The sequence below is a fragment of the Eptesicus fuscus genome, chromosome 2, assembly GCF_027574615.1.
Source record: "Eptesicus fuscus isolate TK198812 chromosome 2, DD_ASM_mEF_20220401, whole genome shotgun sequence".
Taxonomy (NCBI): Eukaryota; Metazoa; Chordata; class Mammalia; order Chiroptera; family Vespertilionidae; genus Eptesicus; species Eptesicus fuscus.
Genome location: NC_072474.1, coordinates 28,383,961 through 28,404,345, shown reverse-complemented (window position 1 = coordinate 28,404,345; position 20,385 = coordinate 28,383,961). Strand labels below are relative to the sequence as shown.

Sequence of the window (20,385 nt, the reverse complement as noted above, 5' to 3'; positions counted from 1 at the left end):
GTAGAGCTGAAACTGATGCTAGGAGAGATGCTGGAGTGGAACTGTGCTCAGTTAGTAACAGCATGTGAAGATTCAAACTTGGATGGATAGAGAAGCAAGTCTGGCTTCACTGTGAGTAGACCCTAAATTATATTCTTGACTCAGTATAACTGTGAAACTCTTGATAATCTTTTTTTTAGTTAATCCTCACCCAAGGATATTTTTCCATTAATTTTTAGAGAGTGGAAGGGAGGGGGTAAGACAGGGAGAAACACTGATGGGAGAGAGAGACATTGATTGGTTGCCTCCCGAATTCGCCCTAACCAGGACCAGAGATGGAGTCTGCCACCAAGATACGTGCCCTTGACTGGAATCGAGGCTAACCACTGAGCAAACTGGATAGAGCTTAGATATTCTTTGTAGTGGTTAACAAGTACTCTTTTTGTTCAAATGCAAGTTAATTGCCTTTGATAATTCTGCTTATAGGTAGCATTTGTAAGAGAACAAGGTAATTATCAGATGGATAGGTGCTTTAAAGATTTTCATGTAATTTAAATTGTAATTAGAAATTGTTTTTAACTGGGATCTCCTTTCTCTGATAGCATATACAGTAATAGCTATCGGACGAATGAAGACATCTTAACGGTATTCTTATAAGCTTAATATTGATTCTTATATCTGAAGGACATATGATTAGGACACATGACTAATCTGTTACAGTAATTAGGATAATTTAGATTATTACTCAGATTATTTGATTTACTTTAGCTCAGTTTCTAAGTCTCACACTACTCGTTTTGGCCAGATAATTCTTTGGCATGGGGGACTGTCCTGTGCATTGTATGATGTTTAACAGCATCTCTGATGTCACTCTACCCACTAGATGCCAGGAGCACCTCTCTAGCCTGAGAACCAAAATGTATTTCAGATGTTATATCCTGGGGGACAAAATCGCCCAAGTTGAGAACCACTGCTTCATGTCAGGGGTGGGGAACCGTTTGTCTGCCAAGGGCCATTTGGATATTCTCAGGCCATACAAAACTATCAACTTAAAAATTAGCCTGCTGTATGGTCAAGCATGCAAAATGTACAAACTGGTTAGTATTCAATAGAAAGCACAGATATTAGGACTTTATGTCCCAGGCCAACGGAGTCCAAAAATGATGAAGGCACAGTTTCTGGAGGAGCTTATAGTCCAGGTTAGACCCGTTGTTCTGTGACTTGGTTAAGTGTTAAAATAAATGGTGTTATGGGACTGATGGCCTTTGGACTGGATGTTGAAAGGCTTTTCAGTAAGGGGAGACGAACATTTGAGGTACAACTTGAAAGATGACTATATTGGACAGATAGCACCTGACAGGTGGTAGTAGTAGATGCTCAATAAATGTTTCCTTTTCCTTAGTAATTTCAAATCAACTCATTGTTATGATTCTCTTAGAATCTTACCCTTAGGTAAAAGTAAAATGGGTTTCTAAGCAAAAGCTAGTGTCAAATAATTAAAACTTATAGTGAGACTGGCACTTTTGTTTAGGTAAGAAGTATATAAAGTAGATGAGTGGCTTTGGAAAGAAGTTTCTGTATAGAGGTCTAATGGCCCCCATAGAAGGGCAAGATGAAAAGTCCTATAAATGCCCTTTTTTCTGTAGCTTGCAGCTCAGTGCACATGACCTTGGGAGGGGAAAGCACTGGGCAGGTCTGCTGGGACTAAACTGACAGATCAGGGCCAAAATGATATAAGTGATAGTATTCCTCTGAAACCCAGTTATTCTTGCTTAAGTGGCCTAAAAAGTGATACAACTCTCCTGACAAACTCTTAATTTTTGCTATGAAGTCCTTTGCAGAAACAATTGATTTTTTAGTTGTCTTTATTAGAAAAATGAACAAATTAGTTATAAAATCCTTTTGTTCCAAATAGATGCTGTGTCTTACAAATGTTTTTTGCTTGGTTTTCATGTTTAAAGATTTTAATTATTTCTAACATCATAAATAAGTAATTATTCTCAGAGTTGATTTTATAAGTGCACTATTTACAAAATAAGTGGAAAATGACAGTTTATAAATTTGTGCCATTTTGGAAAAAAAGGTTAATTTTATGTAGTGTTTGAATAACCGCAAATGAAACACTTAGAGATTATAGTTTTTACAAGGGTAGTAAAAACCTTTAAAACCGACTAATATGCATTACTTATGTGTTGCTGACATTAACATGCAAAAACAAAGCTATTGGTTAAAATAGACTAAGTTTTGCTACAACTGAGTAAACATGTTTATAAAATTATTTTTAACTGTAAATTCAATTGATAGCTTTAAATTAAATACTTAATTTAACACTGCAACCCAAAGTGAAATGTGTCATTGTAAATGAAGCCAGATTAAACAAAATGTAAAAAAATGAAAGAAGGAATTTTCCCTCAAGTTGCAGAACATTGATTTGTTTCAATTATGAGAGGGGAAGACTTTTTTAATGTGTCTTAAAGTTTTTCAAATAAAAGGGAAAATACTAATTTGTTGTTGGCATCACTGATGTCTAGGCAAGCTACAGTTGAATAACCTGGTCAAATAAAATTGATAATAATTTCATCTTTAAAACGAAATAACCAACAACTATTTTATAAATAGTATGCTACCTAATGGGAAAATTTTTATGCATTGTAAAGGTTACATCATCTGTCTTGGTGATCAGGATGAACTGCAGGTGAAAATGCACATCACAGAGAAAATGGGTAATTGGGTTGGTTATTTCTTTCATTAGTGGATACTTTAGAATTTCACACCTATATAATCATTTTTAATTTATAGCATGATAACATATAAGGTAAAGAACAGAGTTTTTCAACAACTGGTTCCCTCATAGACACAAATGTCAGTATCTTCCCTCAATTCCAGCTGACATGGGAGAGTTATAGGAAAAGTGTTCTTACCAATAGCTACTCCTAAACGGAGCTGCTACTTTTTGTATATTTTCAATAAAGTTATTTACATCTGTAACAAGGATGCCACTATTTTCAAAGACTTCTCTGGAGACAGGCTTTTCTGTAAAAAGAAAAATATCTCTTTTTGGTAAAAAGTTCATTAATGTACTTTTCTAAAGTATCATTGACATACAATATTATAAAAATTCCAGATGTATAACAGTTATTCAACATGTTAATGTACCTTTTTAAAAATAGCAGAACTTTTAGGAAACTTCCTGTATGGGGAGCAAAAGGAGTCTGTTCTACAGAAGAAAAAGGTTTGAAGCTTTGGGAGCAGCCCCTTCCATGGGAGGTGGGAAGAGTGCTGGGAAACCACTGATAACATGACAACTAGAGTCATTCCTTAATTGTAAAATGTTTGATGAAGATTCACATGAAACATTAAAAATTAGGGAGTAAGTATAAAATTAAGTAAGGAGATGATAGAAAGAAACTGTTTGAGGACTATTAAATAGACAGTGCCCCTCACCCAGCCTTTATCAGACTAACAACTGATCTTGGATCTATATCCACATTTATCTTATGGCATCCAATGACTCCTCTTATAAGGACATTTCTAGAGTTGACCCATTTGGGCATTAACTGATTGATGATATAAAACTGAGGCAGCACTAAGGCTGTGTGCCTTTACCTGTTAGGAAGACAGCAAACCTGGCCTGGATATGCTGAATTTGCAGGTTTAGTAGACATTTTAAATGTTCTGTTTTGGTTGATGACCGAGAGTCGCACTGGTGATAATGAAGCAATTCAATGATATTTGCACTCTGGTAGGATTTTAATATTAAATTCTTCTTATGTGCAATTGAATCCACTCTGGAAAACAGATGGAAATGTTAAATTCAGATTCAGTGTAAGTTTATGTAAGTTTCTTTTTTACTGTATCTTAATTTTGTTGTTTTATTCCAAATCTTCTCTTGCCTTCACTATACTTACATTCCTAGTTTAACTAGTTCCGATAAAACCAACTGAGATTCTTTGTCCCTGTTCTTTTCCACCATACACTTGCCTTCCTAGAAGTCATTGTCTTGATGCATTCTTGAAAACATTACAGGTGCATTATTTTTGCAAATACAGGTTAAAAAAAAAAAAATAGCATTCTGATTCCAAGCAGAAGGGACATCTACACATTTATCTACTACCACTTCCAAAAATGTCACCGGGCAAGCTTCATAAGAATTTCTAGTGGACCTCTTTGGTTCCTAATCTGTAAATTTCTTTAAAACCTCTTCTCTATACTTCAGATTAAAACAATGTAGCAGCTAGATTTTCCTTAGTTTCTCACGTTCTTTTAAATCTTCTTACTACCTATCTTTTTTCCTACTCTTTTACAGTAGAGGAAAATGTTTTAACTTTTAAACATCTCTCCCTCTGCTTCTTGATTCCATCTCTCCAGTCAGTCTTCTCTATCACATCCTCCCTCCTGTTTGCTGGAGAAAACCAAAATCATATGTATCCCCACCACGGAAGCGACAAGCACTGTTCACATCACAATGGTGAATTTCCTTCCAGACTTACATATCAATTTACAATTGGCATCATACTGTACTTAAAATACCAACTTTTCTATGTTATATTTCTTATTGTTATAAATAGGAACTCTTTATATGTTTCTATTTACTGTGTTAAGTTTTGTGTGTCATTATTTTGCAAATATTAAAAAATCAGACCTTGGCTGGTATGGCTCAGTGTTAAGAGGGTTGGCTAAGCACTGAAGGGTCTCGGGTTCCATTCCCAGTCAAGTACGTGGGTTGTAGGTTTGATCCCTGACCCTGGTTGAGGCGTGTGCAGGAGGCAACCAATTGATGTCTCTCTCCCACATCGATGTTTCTCTCCTCACAACCCCTTCCCTCCCTTCCATTCTCTCTAAAAATCAGTGGAAAAATTAGCTAACAAAATTAGCCTAGAGATGGAGTTGAGACTGGTTTTGTAGTTATTGATAACCATCAATGACTATAAACCCCTCTGTGGTTTTTAAAAGCTAGGGTTTTCTTTTGGTTTCAGTTGTAGATACACTCCCCCAAAGTTGAAAGAATCTGATAGGTTTTCTGATGAGCTCTTATTATGCCAGATAAGCACAATTTGAAGAGCATATTACTGTTCTGGCTAACTCCCTGTGAATGCGTGGTCACAGCCTGGGACCCTGTTAACTCTTGGTTGTCCTCCTGTCCTAGTGCCTCCTAACTATAAGTAAGCCCTTTCTGAACTTCTAAGCCATCTTTCAACATCTCATGCACTTCCATAGTTGTGGCTGTTTCACACCGGTGTTTGTTTTCCTTTGGAGAAATCACTATGGTTAAACACAGGAACGGGCATTTCAGAGATGAACATCCTGGAGTTAAAGCCTAGCTTCACAACTGACTGACTCCAGGTCTGACCTAAGTCAGGCCTGTCATTGTGTACTCTGTATGAAGTCAGGGCGAGATAATCGAAGTAAAACACCGTGCCTGAAACAGTCATTTAACAAATGGCTTGTCAAATCTATTCTTTTCCCAGTCTGTCTCTAGGCTCCAGGCCTTCTTTTCCCAATCTCATTAGAACCTGGAGGCACATCTTTGATATGGAGGAGCTACTCTCAGACCCCAAGTTCCTTTAGCCAAGAAATCAATAAATACTTTTCTTAAAAAAAATCCCAGCTGTAGAATGGCAGGCTGGCTCAGTTGATTGGAGTGTCCCATGCACCAAAGAGGTTTCGGATTTGATTATAACAAGTCAGGGTGCTTACGGGAGGCCATCGATATTTCTCTCTCCCCCTTCCTCTCTCTTTGAGGATTAAAAAAAAATCCCAGCCATATATTTAAAGATTGCCAATTGGCAATCTATTGTTTAGGGTAAAATTCAATTTTTCCATCCTAGTTATAACTGAGGCAACTTAAAAAGCATTAATGTGGCAAGCCTGTAGTTCAATTTACTTTTTATAGTTCATGGTAGCAGAGTCTGAACTTAACTATAGATATTTTAGGATCCCTATGTCTGACTTCTGTTGGTCTAGAGAGCGCTTTTCACAGTATATGCCTATAAACTTTGGAGTACATCACAAAGCTTTCACTGAATATGCCCTGCTATAAAAACAAAATCCAAAAACCGTTCAACAGATCTAAATACTGTGTTTAGTGATGCAGATGATTTCCATTCCAGTACAAACTTAACCTTGAATAATACCAGTCCAGAGCACATTGAACATTTCAGGGTGAATCACACGGTATTTCCATATCCCCCTGTCAAAGGGAAGGGAAGGACCCCTGTCCAAGCCCTCACCTGACATCAAGCCCTACCTTACATCTTCCTTTAGCTTCTTATTTTCCCTGTAGTGAAGCAACCATTTCCATCTTCCATTTCCATTTAGTTTCTCCAGGGCTTTCACAATTTCCTTTAGTTGAACTACAGGATAGAATAAGTTGTGTTTTAAGATTTTTGGTTTTCTACTCAAAGCCCAGAATTTATTACTTGTAAAAAAAATAAGACCTGTGTTTGAGTGTATACCATCATTGCCACTTGTGTGGCTATATAGGATCCCATATTACATTTCAAAGATACAGCAACCTGCGGCCCCTCGATTCAGCCCTACCTACTCATACTGCAGTAGGAGAGAGCTCTGTAGAAAAAGAGCACTGCAATTCCTAGCAATTAAAGCTCTGAACGTGTAGAGATCACATAGGAGGTTTAGTTGCAACAGCAAAATCCACATTTCTAAATACAGAATCTATAAATATTTTTCAACTCGTTTCCATGCACAATTCATGCTTGTTAAGGTATTATCTTCCTGATCTTCTAATCCAGAAGTTGTATATCCACATTCTGTTCTAATGTGGTGTCAGAGCTAGGGCAGGTTGTGATCATACATAAAAGTGTCTGCTCTGTGCTCTGACAATCTCCTAGGTCAACTCAGGGTTAGGGTCATTGACTGCTCATGCAATGGATTAACTACATGTAATTTAAGTAGATCCCCTACCCCCACAGATCCCAATCTCCAATTGACCCTTGAACAACATGGGTTTGAACTGCTCAGATAAAGTATAAGTAGATGCACATAGCTCAAACTCACGCTGTTCATCAGGATCAACTATATATGAATGTTCAAGCACATAATTAACACGACTTTCAGTAACCATTTTTTAAGATTTCCATATCAATAAGGTGTAAGGGTGATAGCAACAGAAATGGAAGAGGGCTGATTCTAAACAAAATTAATCTGTAGCTGACTTCATTTGGTAAGTGAAGGAATCAAATTTAACAAAATCTCAAATTTGTATGACTATTTTAGCCACACTACTGAGAGAAGGAACTTAGGAGCTGGTTTAGTGGTAAGGACAATCAGTAAAACAAGGGAGGTTAAGAGCATGCACATTGGGAATGAGAACTATATAAAAAAACTGCTTATTATAGCATATAGCAAAAATTAAGCCCTCAAGAGGTAGAGATTGATATTGAGTTGATATTTTTCATGAAATAGTACTTAAGAAAGAAACAGGAAAGGAAATTAAAAGACTAACCTAATGTTAAAGTTTCTAATATTCTGTCATCTGATACCACAAAGCCTCCAGTCCGAAACAGCTCTTGGTAGGTGTAATTGAGAACATCTTCAGAGTTGTCTACTCCAGCGAAGATGACACCGGGAAAATGCTTCAGCTTCAACAAACAAGGAATCTATTAAACATAAAAGGATCCCACAATAAAGATAAGTTTACTGGGTTGTTTTTGTCACTTTTCATCCGAGGGTTTCAAGATTCAGAAGACTATAAATACTTTAACCTGATGTACTGATAGATATTCTACCACACATAAGGAATATTAACTCAGTTCATCATAAAACAAGTAAATACAAAGTCTCTGTAACTGTAAAGGCTGGAGATAGGGAAGAGGAGACCTGAGGTTTTAGGGACCTGTGATCAGGCAGGTAACAAGTTGGCACCATCATTCCGTCTTCAGCTTCACTTGGTGTGGGTGCTACAGGGATCGGTTACTGCCTCCTGACAGGCTATGCCCATAACTTAGATCTTCTTGGAAGAAGCAATTACTTTTATTCAACTAATAGGTAAATACAATAGAGTTAAGAAAAATTTTATAAGTCCTATAAAAGAAAGATTACTATTAGATGAAAATTTATTAGTATCTTTTTATAGTTCTGCCTTAATTATTATGAATAAAAAAAGGCGGTGACAAGTCTGGTAATTATAGAGTAACAAAAGCCTGGAATACATTTCTTTGTAAGAAAGGTATTTCCAAACCTACTTGATGCAAATGTGATGATATATCTTCATTTTTGATGATGACCATTAGCGTATCACTCTCTCTGTGAAAAGCTTGACAGAAATGCTGAGGTTCAATTTCTGTATGGCCTCCTTTCCTCAGAATATTCTGAAAGATTTACAAATAGCCATTACTAAAAAAAAAAAGGATGCTTGCACAGAACTACTTTTACAATTTACTAAGAACATGAAAAAGCACTTCCTATTTACTAAATTATATTCTAACAAGGCAACAATTAAATGGCAGATTGTCTTATACTAAGTGAGCTTTCACCTGTAAAAGAAATGACTCCTCAGTATCATTAACAGTTGGGTTTTATAAGTTTATTTCAAAGGCAAAAAAAAAAGAAAGAAATTAAAACCTTGGCAAGTGTGGCTCAGTTTGGAGCCCCATCCTATGCACCGGAAGATCACAGGTTCAATTCCCAGTCAGGGCATATACCCAGGTTGTGGTTCAATCCCTGGTCTGGGCATATATGGGAGGCAACTCATTGATGTACATCACATCGATGTCTCTCTCTCTGCTCTTCCTCCCTCTCTAAAAATCAATTTATAATATAAGAAAGACAAAAACAAAAAAAAAACCCCACTATATAATATTTTTTATGTCCATAAAGTATCAAAGGCTGATTTTTTTTTTTTTTTTTAACCACCAGACTTAATATATTGAGTCTCACCCTCTTCAAGGGAAATTACCTTGGGCATTCTGTGATGCACTAAAAAATGTTTCTGGTGAAAGTATTTCTAGAACATACTCTTGAATATAATACCCATAACAGCTTGTATTACTTCAAGTATCATTAAATGGAGACTGGTTTTGAGGCGCGACAACAGTCCCTTGGATGTGGGGGTTTGAGTACCAAGGAAGATATATATGCATGGTTGTTAGGCAATGCTGTTATACAGAATAGGGCTGTAATAGCCTGCTTGGGGGAGGGTAAGTTCATTTAATAAAAACTTCCTTAACTTTGTCCTCCTTTGTGATTTTTAACAATTTCTGTTTGAAGGATCCTGGAGGTTTCCATTGCACACCTTGATGTTCCTAGTTATATAAAAAACATTGTATTTTGACTATATCAGTTCATCACTCAAAATGTATGGGCCATGTATTTTCAAATAAATTCCTACAGGCAAGATTTCTTTTAATAGAGTCCACTAAAATGTCTAAATATAAATCTTTAGCCCTCACTTATTTTAATAAACTAGAGGCCTGGTACATGAAATTTGTGCAGGGGTGGTGTGTGTGTCCCTCAGCCCAGCCTGCACCCTCTCCAATCTGGGATCCCTCTCACAATCCAGGACTGCTGGCTCGCAACTGCTCTCTTGCCTGCCTACCTGTCTGATTGCCCCTAACTGCTTCTGCCTGCCAGCCTGATCGACGCCTAACTGTTCCCCTGCCGGCCCTATTGTCCCTAACTGCCCTCCCCTGCTGGCCTGGTGGCCCCAACTGCCCTCCCCTGCAGGCCTGGTTGCTCTCAACTTCCCTCCCCTGCTGGCCATCTTGTGTGTTGGAGTGATGGTCAATTTGCATATCACTCTTCTATTAGATAGTATTATTTGAATAAATACATTTTCTGTTCAACATTTTCACCAAACCCTGTGGCATTCGCTTTCTGGGCTCTTTTGTCATGCATTCTGAATTTTGACAGTAATAAAGGACCTCATAGATCTTCCTCATCTTACATATAAGTGGGGTCATGACATCCTATCACCAAATGAATGCTTCAGGATTCTCCAGGACTGAAGAATCATAAGGATAGCTTTGTGAGCTTTTAAAAACATTTTGCTTTGACAAGATTTTAAACCTGCTTATTTTATGTGTCAACTTTCTCACTTGGAGGTTAGTTTTGTTAATTTTATCTTTACAACAAACAGTGGCTACCTGATAAAATATTATCATGAAACGACACATTCACTATTGAACATGCATGATGATATCTTGAAATATTCCTACCAGACCTATGGTCTCTCCATATGAAAACCAGTATCTGTGTAAGAACACTGTTGCTTTTGAGAAGGAAGCAAAAGGAATTTAAGTATTCTGTTCAAAGTGGCAAAACACAGACATGGCCATGATGCTAACTCAGTCAATCTCTGACTTATTTTAGGACATGTCTCAGGGATAATTAGCCAAATAAAATTACATTAGACCCTCGATTTATCAGACCCTGATCTAATGGACTTCAGATTTAACAGACAAAATTTCTGGTCCATTTGTCATGTGAGTGTCACATGTGAAAACACCCTGTTAATTTTAAAATGCTTTTAACCAAGATTTGTTTATAATTAAAATAAGTTTTTTTTATTAATTTATTTTTAACAAATTTTAGCAAATAGGCCATGTGTTGGGAAAAAACACTAGTGATTTTGCTGACATAAATATTACATATTTACAACTATAGTCTACATTTTTAAGTCCAAGTGTCACTACTTGTAAACAATGCTGGGCAAATGATTAGAATGTGATCACACCACATCTTGCAAGGTAACTGATTTTGTTGTCTCACTGTGTGACTTTATTCAATAGACATGTAACTCATACTGGCCGGTGTTCCAATGTGCGCGAGGCCATACATACTCCAGCTGTGTGCATTTGTTTACTGGAGATGACTGGTGAATGCACGCATTTAACCTGACCTATTCAGTATAAACTAAAATTACAGTAATATGTAGAAAACTTTTCTGTGAAATTAAAGTTTTCATTCATAGTTAAATTTAATTACACAAACATGTCTATGTAAGTAAAAATGGGTTAATTTGTCAATATTTTAACATACACATTCGGAAAACCTACTTTATTATATAACGGACTTTCTGCTTTAACAGACACCCCCTTGCCTGAATTAGTCCATAATATTGAGGATTTTACTGTAACTTTAATTCAAGGTAAAAAGGAAATGAATTTTCAGGTTACTTTTGGAGGCTATGCACCTTCAAAAGGACCGAAGGCTATTTAATACTTTTTTAATGATACTGCTTACCAAAATGGCATGTAATCTGGAACAAAAACTACGGGGACTGGGTAGGTGGGTACAAATCTGGCAACCATTTATGAAGTACCGTGGAGAAGAAAATAATCCTCAATAGGAAAATAAAATCTGTTACACAGAAAGATCAGACTCCATAAATTTGGAATAAACTTTAAATATTTTAAGATCATAGTTAAATTACACAAAATAGGAGCCATCAGCCATCTTGAAGAAGAAAGTGACTAACAACAATAGATAGCTTCAAATTAAAGCCTATCTATCATTTTCCAGTCCATGCTATTCATCTTTTAGAAATACTTCTCAGTACTTCCCCAATGGCCTAGGATAGTCTAAATGCCTTAGCATTCCTATTAAGGCCCTTCCATCCTAAAATGGCCCTTTCTTACATCTCTAGACTTGTCTCTACAGAACACACTATGCTTCAGGCATATGACCAGCCCTCTTCACTGGGCCCCTGTACTCTATGGCTCTGTCAGAAACCCTCTCAGGGTTCCCTTATGCTTTTCTTCCTGCAGCACTGAACCAATGACTGAAACTGCCTGCTGTCTCTCTGGGCAGACATCCAGCCCGAGGGGAGTGTGTGCTGCATCCACTGCATCCTCCACACCGAGCACCTCATGTCTGCCAGCTTCACACCTGCCTCTGGGAAGAGCAGGAAGCTGCTGTATATGTTTCATTAGCATCTACCTAATGTGCCCCTCTGTGATAACTGTCACACTCATCACATACAAGTATCTTCAGATGTCTAATGTTACTCAGTAACTCAACATTTATGAACTTATGTGACAGATAATTTGACATACAGGACTTTTCAGAAGTACTGACATAAGTGAACTATAAAACAAATCTAGCCAAATATTTAGAACTAGAACACTTACTAGTCTAGCCTTTCACACCTCACACAAGATGTCAACCTTGCTAACTTTAGAAAAATATCCCTGACCTCCCTCAAAACAATTTCAAAGCACCTGCACTATTACACTTACCACACTTAATTTTACATTTATTTTTATCAGTATTTTTCATTTGCCCTCATCTGTACATGTCAGGGCTCTAAAACAGACACTTAGAAAGACTGCTGTCATTTGAACTGGCTCCTGCCACCAGTGTGGAGGGGCCATGCTTTGGGATGGTGCTCCAGGCAGGTGAAGAGGGGGTTTGGCATGACCCAGAGCTAATTACACTTGGGGTAGGAGGTGAGCCAAACAGCAGGTACAATGGGGGCAATTGAGAGCCCTTACAGCTGGAGAAGGGAACTGCAACTCTGACAAAGGTAGGCTAGACCTGGTGGTACTGGACTGGAATTGGGGAGCAGTGTGCACCTATTTTTATTTTTTAAAGAAACATACAGGTGTTATTTGTACATTTAACACATATTTCTTGGCTGTTTGCTTGGCAGATGTAGATGTAAAGGCATCCAGTAGCACCGAGTTCACCGACTGCCAAGTCTTGATTCTGTGGCAGGCAGTTAGACAGACATGAGCAGAGCAAGGATGGGCAGAAGGTCACCAGGGTGGAAGGTCCTGGGTTCTTAGCAATAGACATTTGTAGGGTAGGATCTCGTCCCCAGGGTGACCTTTCCTCCCCTAGCATATTGCTGGTTTAGACCCTAATCCCATGACATTTCTTTCCTAGAGATAACATCTAGGCCTCAGTTGTCTTAGGTCCAGGCCCAGGAAAGCAGCAAAACCAGACAAGCCACCCCACAGCTGACCTTAGGGCCGGATGCATTGGAGAATGATCCCCTACCCTGGCACCAACTGACTAATCAATTGGGGGAGACCCGGACCCGGAAAGGACACACTTGGAAAGCTGATGAATATTCTACTGAGATCTTCCCTTAGGGCCTCCCCTGAAATCTCCACCCTTAGGACAGAGGACCCAGCATACTCTCCCTCCCAGGAGCACACCTGCTATTTCCTTCCCCCGTCCCTTCTCTCTCCTCCCCAGGCACGTCACCTTTACTTTCCTCACTTCTAAGCTCCAACGGCCCTTCCTTTACCTCTTAACTTGTTTTCTAAGCCCATTTTGTCTACCTCTCTGATTTTCCAAATGAATGTTCTCTTACAGTTTGAGTCTTGGCTCTGAATTCTTTCCTAGCTACAACTCAAGTTCCAAGGTTGCTGAACCCAAATCTAGTCTGACCTCACTGGTCTAACACCTGGTGCCATTTCTGCTGCCCACAACAATTCCAAATGTGATTCTTCACTAAAACGAATCAAGGCTCCTTGGAGAAGTGGCTGACTTCAAGGCTGAGTGAGGAAATACACAAGATAAGCCTGTAACATCACATTGTACCACAAAGGGAGAAGTAGCTAAAGAATTATAGGGACTTGTCTAAAGGACACAGAAGCCAACTCTTAAAAGCCACTAGCTGGGTCTGGGATAGTATGAGCATTAACATAATAATAACCAAATGATAATTCTGAGTAAAGTAATATGGAATATGGGTTCACACTGATATAAGCAAAAGAATAACAAATGGAAGGGAACAAAAAAGATCTACCCTACAGCAGAAGGCCTATTAAGGAATGTACAAAGAATGACGGAATTAGAATACCACGATGTGGCAACCATCACAGTAACTGATTCAGACAAGAATCAATCTGGTGGGTGAAAGTCTCACAAACAATAGGATAGTTACATATCCTATTGTATTCCCCACACTTACTAATAATTACAACATGCGTATTAACTGTACATTGGCGGGAACTAGCAGAAAATATCTTAACAAAATGAAAAATGTAATATAGTGAAACCTTAATATAATGGATTAATTTGGGCAAGGTGGTGTCTGTTACAGCAGAAAATCGGTTATATAATAAAGCAGGATTTCCGAATGTGTATTTTAAAAAATTGACAAATTAGTTTACTTGTTTTTACTTATTAGACATGTTTGTGTAATTAAAATGAAATATGTATGAAAGATTTAATTTCATAGAAATTTTCTATACTGTAATTTTAAATTTATCCTGAATAGGTTTAGTAAATGCATGTATTCACGTCACCATGAGTAAACAAATCTACATTGCTGGGGCGTGGCTTAGCACACATCAGAACACCAGCCAGCATTAAGTCACACCTGAGAAAACAGAACCAATCACCTCGAGAGATTCAGTATGATCATATGCTAATCATTCTCTCAACATTGTTTATGGTGACTCTAACTTAAATATGTAACTTTAGTTGTAGATATATAATAATTATGTTGGTGAAATTACTAGTGTTTTTTTCAACATACGGCCTATTTACTAAAATTTGTTAAAAAAAAAAAGCAGTGAATTAACAACAACAAAAAATAACCTGTTAGTTATAAGCAAATTTTGGTTAAAAGCATTTTAGAATTAACAAGGTTTTATTTTTCACAGATGACATGGAAATTTTGTCCATTAAATCTGAGGTCCTTTAAATTGAGGCCTAAAATAATCAAAGTTTTACTGTACAATAGGAATCTGACAAAAGCAGAGACATGTCAAGCAAAGACAATGTGATACTGAACTTAAGATGGGCTCTGTGGACTGAACTAACACAGTGCATTAGTGCTCAGTCTTGATTTTTAGGGTTGTGCTGTGATCATACAAAACTGTCCTTTTTGTTGGGTAATATACACAAGTTGCTTCCTTAGTGTACCAGTCTCATATGAAGGTAATACATATGTATTAAGAGGTAATGGGACATTGTATCTGCAACATATTTTCAAATGGTTCAGAAATGTTAACAGTGGGGCATCTGGGTGAAATGTAAATAGTGAGGTATCTGGGTTCAGAAATGTTAACATTTCTGCAACCTTCATATGAATTTGAAATTATACTTTAAAAGTTAAAACAAAAGACAGAATACTGTATTTTCTAAAAATATAAGAGAAATTCTGAGGGGATAAAATGAGGAAGCTCATGGTAAATGGAGACAGATTCTGGCTCCTGTGAAGTTAGAATTTTACCATGGTTACATCATTTAAAATTAAGGATCATGTTCTTACCAGAACATCAGTTATCTTAATATTCAATAAAAAAACCCACAAACAAACATCTAAAAACAAGAGGTCCCTCTCAATTATCCATATTAATAAAGTAGTTTTATTTTAAATTATATTTTTATTGATTTCAGAGAGGAAGGGAGGGGGAGAGAGAGAAACATCAATGATGAGAATCACTGATTGGCTGCCTCCTGCACGCCCCCTACTGGGGATCAAGCCCATAATCTGGGCACATGCCCTTGACTGGAATTGAACCTGGGACCTTTCAGTCCACAGGTTGATGCTCTATCCACTGAGCCAAACCAGCTAGGGCTTAATACAGTAATTTTTAAAAATCTGAATTTTACCTTAAGAACATATTTTTATTTACATTTGAATTTGAATATGTCTATACTGGTAACTTTTTGTGAAAATTACTCATTCCATTAATTCTGGAACATCATACATATCTTCAAATATAGTACCAAAGGCAGATAGATCCTTGTAGCATAACATTTGGTTATGCAGATAAAAACTGAGCTGTGAAACTCAAACATCACTTCATATATCATCTTTCTGAAGCCAAGCAGGCTAAATTTATTATTTTAAGCTAAAATTAGACAGCAATCAAAATAATATAATCTATAAGAAAAAATCTGTCACCTTACCTTTGTTCTCACAAAGAATGACTTGTCCTCTGTCTCAACGAGGTAAAACAGAAAGGTGCTTTTGCACGCCTCTTTCACGACACTTTTCAGTTTGACGTGCAAACTGCTACACAAGTCTGTAATCATGTCTTCATAGGAGGCTGACCTTCTTGGGGAAGATGAATACATCTCTTGAGATGTGGCTTCTCCAGAACCAACATTTGACTCTTTATCTCGGAAACTGACTTGATTGCCATTCATCATCACCTTGTTGAATTCCGCATATTCATTGAGAATAAGGGAGATATCATTCCGGGATTCCTTCAAAGTACTGTTATATTTCAGTTTGTTGAGGTGGAAAGAAACAGTCTGATTTCTTTCCGAATTTGTAAGAAGATTTCTCCTGCGATCACATCTTTCCTTCCAAAAGGAAGAACTGTCTAAATTGCTGGACCTGTGGTGTCTTGGGTGCTGGCTCTGTGGCCTGGAGTCTGAGTGCATGATTGTTACCAAGAGGGTACTTTTGCTCCGGGATGGAGGATGGAGAACTGAGGATTCAGATATTTTTGGCAAAGGGAAAGCTTCAGAGGCAATTTGGAGAGGTGGTTCCTTCAAAAAGTCATTGGTGGAAGAGGGAGAAAGCTGGGAATCCCCATTCTTCACAATTTGCTTTAGTTTCTGTTGGAAACGCAGATATTCCAGATCTAAAGTGTTCTGAGTAAGGTTATCTGCTATTTGCCAAGTATTTGTCCAGGAGCTTAGCAAGCCATGTTTAACAGTGAAACTGGGCTGCCTCCTCAGGCGGTGCAAAGTTCTCTTGGTATCTTTGACCTCTTTAGTTATAGTAAAATTAGTGTAAGTCCTGGGGATACCATGGAGATCTCTGATTTGGATGTAACATGGCACACACTTATCATCTTTCTTTAATCCATCAAACCAGTTTCGGGGAGGTATGCTGGTCTCCAACTCTGGAACATGGTTAGAGTAGGCCCAATCGTCATTATCACTATTGTTTAGGCTCAGGAAAGAGTCATAACCATCTTTCAAAGCACCTTCTTTCTTGTGACTACATCTCAAAGTGCAGGAATTCTCCATGTCTAATTTGAGATTTCTACAATCACCAAAAGAGTCTTGATCAGAGTCTCCAGAAAGTGGTTCATAATGGAAGTCAGAATTCACACTAATATCCATGTCTCCCCCCAGGATTTCAGAGTCCTCCTCAGTCCTGAGCCCCTGACCAGAGCTTTTATTTTCCACCTGCTCTTTAGAGACTTCACAAACAAGAGGAGCACAAGATTTGTGAACAAAAAAGGCAGAAGGCTCTTTATTGACATTTTCACTGGTGACTGCTGTGTTTTGGTGAGAATCAGCATATAGATACATGGGGAAAAGTCCTTTATTCAACGTATCTTTTGTTTTGCATGTTGACATATCTTGCAGCAAATGGATGGTTTTTTGTTTGCCTTCTGGAGCTGTGGTGTTTGATTCCGAGTCAACACCTCCTAGGTCTATGTTGTTTTCATGTAATTCAGCTTCAGTTTCACTATTCTTAAGCAAACTGGCCATTCTGACTACTGATATTTCCTGTGTTTGAAACCCTGTCTCTATGTTTATGGGTCTTCTAAAATGGGTTACAGTAGCAGCACTTGAGGAAAAAGCAAGGTTGGGGATCTCTGAGTGCATATGTGCCTGTGTATTATCAGTTCCATCAACTAAGTCAGAGCTCAAGGACTGAACTTGCATGCAATTGCCTTCATTTATTTTCAAATCACTGCTTCTCGGGCTAGTCTGCTGATTTAACGATACATTCACTATATCACTTGGACTACTCGTAGAAATAAATGTATCAACCAAAGACTTATTTTCCAAAATCTTTCTAGGACTAAATGGAGGCTCACTGGTCTCCAAGGCAAGGTGATTTAAGCCCGAGTTTCTGTTTTCTATACTAATCGGCTGCAATGGATTTCCTGATGTTACCAATTTTCCTAGAGAAGTCTTGAAGTCAGCTCTGTACCTGCCAGGTGAGGCTGGTTGGTTTAATCCTGTATTGCAGCATGGCACCTTTTCTGAGAAAGAGAAACCCTCATCATGTTCACTTGGGACAATTTCCTTAGTTACTTTACCCAGAATGGTTTCATCCCTATCTTTTCTTCCTGGGTGATTATTTAATAGTAGAGGCATTTCAGCAGGAAGTTGTATTTGTCGTACCCGAGCTAGGTTATTTTGTTCCATTGGATGGATAGGACCAAAAGAATTTCCTTTTTCTGTTATGGCCAAATCTACCGACTCAATGTGGGAGAGTTTGTCGCTTTTCCCACTCTGTGCATCAGGATGTTTTAAACTACATAGAGACACATCCCGAGAAGGTTGTGTTTCTTCAACTGGTATCTGGGGGTCAGGACTAGAAGCTGGTGACACTTCTTCAATTAAAGAACCAAAGGGAAAGTCTGAGGTAACATTGACTTCCTCTGTGAGCTCAAGGGCAGAAGTATATTTAGCAGAATTCACTTCTCTGTTTTCTATGAAAGTCATCTCTTGTGGGTTAATTATGTCTTCATCTATATCCTGGAGTTCTAAATTGGATAATGGGGCCTCCTGATGTTGCTCTGTTTCACCAGCTGGCATTTCTTCTCTGGGACTTGTAGGTGGTGATATTGTGAGAGCTAGGTCAATGTCAGAATCTTCCTCTAACTCTAGGCTTACCTCCTCTCCATTTATAGATAGGCTGGTTTGTTTAGCAAATGTGTACTTAAATGATTCAAAATTCCTATTTTCACTGTTTAGACCACTCTTGTCACTCTTTAATTCTAAAGAGCCATTTGATGTATTACTTCTTGATGGAATGCAGCTAAGTGAGTAATTTTTTTCCAACATGGCAGAGGCTGATGGTGAGGTTTCTTCAATCTGTGATGGCTCCAAAATCTCCGAAGATATGCTTAAGAGACTCTTAGGTTGCAGAAAAAGTTCTTGAGAGAGTTTCATTTCTTCTCTGGGTAATGAAGAATTAGAACTTTTAACTGATGGTAATGTCTCCTTTTCCAATGAATTATCAGATAGCAATGATGAGCCTGGAATAGGAATCTCTTTCTGTAATAAACGTATTTCATTATTAGCTAGTGTCTCTCCACTCACTGAGGAGGCACAAAGGTACTTAGTGCCTTTTTCTCCTGACATTGCTAGAGACAGAATGTCCTTAAGACCTTGTGTTTGTACCTTTTCAAATGTGGATATAGGAAGTCTAAGACTTGTAGCAGGTGATACAACTGTAGGTTTATCAGCTCTATTTGCAATTTCTGCCTGTATTGGTATACATGCATTTTTTTCAAAAGTGAGAGTAACTGGTTCCAGATTAATCATTACATACCCCATATCACCTTTCTTTTCCTGTGAAGGCTGACATTCTTTGTTCTGGGGGCTGCTATGCTCGATAAGGGCCTGTAAACCACTTGTTTTTGCTTGCATTGTTGCATGGAAATTATCGACTTTGCTTTCAGGGGTGCTATACGCAGATTTTTGACAAATCACTGACTGACTGCTGATCCCATCACAAGTCTTGGTGAATGTCGTTTGTGTGACTGTATCAAAAGAAGTCACTCTTGTGCTATCAAGTGGCTCAAAGGTTTTATCTTCACTAGGAATAGAAGGTCCATTAATTTGGATACTTCCAGTACTAGAGAGCATAAGATTAGAAGTCTCTGTTTTATCTGATGACTCTTGTTTGGATTTCCCCTCAATGATCTGAAATGACAAAAGTAAAAAAAAACACCAAACAAACTCAAGAGTCAAACAGATTATTTTAAACATTTATATGTGAAGAACAGAATAGATAAGGATTAATTTGAGTTTATTCTTTTGACTTTTCTAATCTGTAAGAATAAGACAGGACAAAGGTCAAACAAATCCATCTCTTTTTAGACAAGCTTAAAATACCCCACAAATAGGAATTTGTTTTCTTTAAACATAAAACACACAGATGAGATTTCCAAAATTTATTGCACAGCCCATTTTTTAAAAAGGACTTTTAGGAAAAGTGGCTAGCCCACTGACAATTGAAAGACTTGAAAATCTCTTATTCCTCAGCTATCTTCTTTGCTTATAACTGGAGGTAATTTCTTTCTCATTGCAATAACTCCTATTCAACAGAGCACAATAAAACATAGTGCAGTTTGCATGAATAAACTGAACCAAAGGGACTGATGGTGAATGTGGATCTGGGTTAAACATTAGGAGAATTACTTCTGGATAATTTTGATAACCTCATAAACAGGTGTTTTTTTGTTGTTGTTTTTTTCAAAGGCTGAAACATAGTCTTGTCCATAATATTATAAAATGGACTGATCATACAATTAACCATATATCTCTAACTTTTAGAACATTATGATCACAGACTTCCTGCCATATCTTGTGACATCATGTTAAAAGCCAGGACCTGGGTTTCAAACCTCATTAAAAACATCTCTGTCTTAACTGAAAACACAGAGCAGAGGAAATGGAAGAGTGGGAACTGAGACTCAGAGTTTTAAGAGTACATTACTGGCCAGACACTAAACATAGGAAAGTCTTAATGGTAGGAGTTATTCTGAGAATTTTCCC

At 37.7% G+C, this 20,385-nt stretch overlaps 1 protein-coding gene across 1 annotated transcript in view; it reads right to left on the bottom strand.

The window, feature by feature from the left end:
- Nucleotides 1–2,230: 2,230 nt before the first annotated feature.
- Nucleotides 2,231–20,385, bottom strand: part of TASOR2 (transcription activation suppressor family member 2) — a 78,174-nt gene continuing 60,019 nt past the window's right edge. Inside the window, exons 19-24 of the mRNA XM_028130900.2 lie at nt 15,814–19,530; nt 8,184–8,309; nt 7,445–7,598; nt 6,227–6,332; nt 3,586–3,767; nt 2,231–3,012 (exon numbers count right to left, since the gene is read on the bottom strand). Of these exons, the coding sequence (XP_027986701.2) occupies nt 2,897–3,012; nt 3,586–3,767; nt 6,227–6,332; nt 7,445–7,598; nt 8,184–8,309; nt 15,814–19,530 (4,401 nt within the window). The 3' untranslated portion in view covers nt 2,231–2,896. The remainder of the gene's footprint in view (nt 3,013–3,585; nt 3,768–6,226; nt 6,333–7,444; nt 7,599–8,183; nt 8,310–15,813; nt 19,531–20,385) is intronic.